We start from the raw sequence: 2,062 nt of genomic DNA, 5'->3' as shown, positions 1-2,062 counted from the left end.
GGCCGGGGCGCTCACAGTATGGCCGCCTCCGATGACGGCCTGCAGCCAGACGGGGATGAGGGCCACCCCCACAATGTTGGAGGCCACCGTCAGGAATATCGCCATGGCCACGTTGCCCTGTGCATTCAACGGCGAAGAGGCAAGAAGTGCAGCAGTTGGCAGGTATGTTGTGAGCTGGCATGACGATGCAATGCGAGACGCTTCGAAGGACCCCTAGCTCTGCCGCCGCAAGTGCCAGCTGCCACGCCACGGCTCTCAGGCAGGCCGTTGGCCCGGCGGCCACCGCGCGCCCTCGCGCGCACGCGCAGCTGCAGGCAGCCTGGGCAACCTTCAAACAGCCGAGGCTGGGCCGCTGTGTGCACGCAAGGGCGGGCTGGCCCTTCTCCCAGCCCACAGTAAGGAGCGCGCCAAGCGAAGGCAGAACTCTCAAGCTCGCAGGTGCATCGGCTGTGTCACCAATGCGGCATGAGCTGCAAGTACCAATCAGATAGTTGGCACTTGTAACAAGCGCGGGCCGCGCGCACCTTGGCGCTCGTGACCAGCGAGATACCCACACCCAGCTACGGGCGGTCCAAGGTTGGCGAGAGTGGAAACAAGATCTGGTGAGATCCACGGCTCGCGGGCTCGCCGCCAGGTAGGATTGCCGCGCACGCGCAAGCAGGCCGGCGCCGGCTCGCCGCCCGGGGTCCCGCACGACGGCCACACAACCGCCGCCGCGCTGCTGGAACTGCCGCGTCGCGCACATGCTCTGCTGTCCAACACGCCTCAGCATGCGCACGCGCTCTGCGCGTGCTGCTTTGACATACATGACAAGCCAGCACTGCCGCCACCCCGTGCGTCCCCCTCCTTGCCAAAACACCGTGCCCACCGTTGTCGGCATGACCGCGAAGATCGCCAGGCCCGTGGCGAACTCCCTTGGTTCAAACGGCAGCCCCCGCAGCCCCCACGCGAGCAGCGGGGTAATGCCGACGATTGAGGCCATGCCGAAGGCGACGGCCAGGGCGCCGCGCCTCGCGAAGACCTGCTTCAGCTCGTCTGTCCTTAGGGCGAGGCCGCTGATCAGGAACACAAAGCAGGAGTTAATGAAAGCGACGATGCGCACGCCGGCAACCTAAGAGGAGGTTTGAGGGCGGGCGTCGGGGCTGTGATTGCAGGCGCGGGGCCGCTCCAATGCTGGGGCGCGGGTGGCCAGGCCCGGGGGAAATGCTTGCATGGGCGATCACGGGACAGGCGTTGAGGGAAACGTGATGGCACGGGCCTAGCAGCTTGATGTGTTCTGCTTTCCGCCGTCGCCCCCCCCCCCCAGCTGTCAGGCCGTGGGTTGCACGGCGGTGTGCGGGTGTGCTGCCACGCGCGCTAACGCGGCCGTTGCGCCGCCTGGCGGCCCGTGCCCACGGCGCAGCGCTCGCCTGCGGCGCCATCACGGCTTGGCCCGGCTGCGGCGCCGCCAGCGCGATGGTGAGGGCCACCACGAAGAACAGGGACAGGGAGTTTCTTGTGATGAAGGCACTGTGCACGTGCGTGTGTGTGGGATCGGATCGCAGCGGGTACAGTTTAATTGTTACCATATAGGGACTTTTGTTGACTTTTTGCGCGCCAACCCGCGGTCGCCGGGCGGCGCAATGGTAGCTGGTTGGGCGCCTCTGCGGATCAGCACAGCAGGCGTGCCCACTCTGAGGTCTCACCTGACATTGTTCCACAGTATCCTCAATTCGCTCTGCTCCGGCTGGCTCGCTCCCATACTGTCGCCCCCCTTGCGCACTGATGGTCAGCAGTGTGACTGCGTGGGCGCGCGCCGCCACTCCAAGGACTGCAACCACGTTGCGCGACGCTGCCAGAACTATTAATGCCGAAGCTACACCGTTGATTGCAACCGACCAAGCGCGCTTTCGGATCACTGTGGGCGGCAACCTGTGAGATAGCCGTAACCCGAGAGTCCTAGCAGCCTGTGCGTGCGCTGCCTCGAATTCGATGTTATTTGTGTCTGTGAGTGGCTGCCGCGGCCCTGGTGCGCTTAGGTTGATGGCTCAGCAATGCAGTGATGAGCAGAGACAATGAGGCC

The 2,062-nt window shown here is 65.1% G+C and overlaps 1 protein-coding gene across 1 annotated transcript in view; it reads right to left on the bottom strand.

Annotated features, from left to right (window-relative positions):
- Positions 1–1,692, bottom strand: part of MNEG_2317 (hypothetical protein) — a gene marked incomplete at both ends in the record, with an annotated part of 2,495 nt that extends 803 nt beyond the window's left edge. Inside the window, 4 exons of the mRNA XM_014049213.1 lie at positions 16–117; positions 525–560; positions 869–1,035; positions 1,686–1,692. Coding sequence (XP_013904667.1) covers positions 16–117; positions 525–560; positions 869–1,035; positions 1,686–1,692 — 312 coding nt within the window. The remainder of the gene's footprint in view (positions 1–15; positions 118–524; positions 561–868; positions 1,036–1,685) is intronic.
- Positions 1,693–2,062: the final 370 nt, after the last annotated feature.

The sequence above is a fragment of the Monoraphidium neglectum genome, assembly GCF_000611645.1.
Source record: "Monoraphidium neglectum strain SAG 48.87 unplaced genomic scaffold scaffold00258, whole genome shotgun sequence".
In the NCBI taxonomy this organism is placed as follows: domain Eukaryota; kingdom Viridiplantae; phylum Chlorophyta; class Chlorophyceae; order Sphaeropleales; family Selenastraceae; genus Monoraphidium; species Monoraphidium neglectum.
This window is presented reverse-complemented; position numbering and strand designations above follow the sequence as displayed.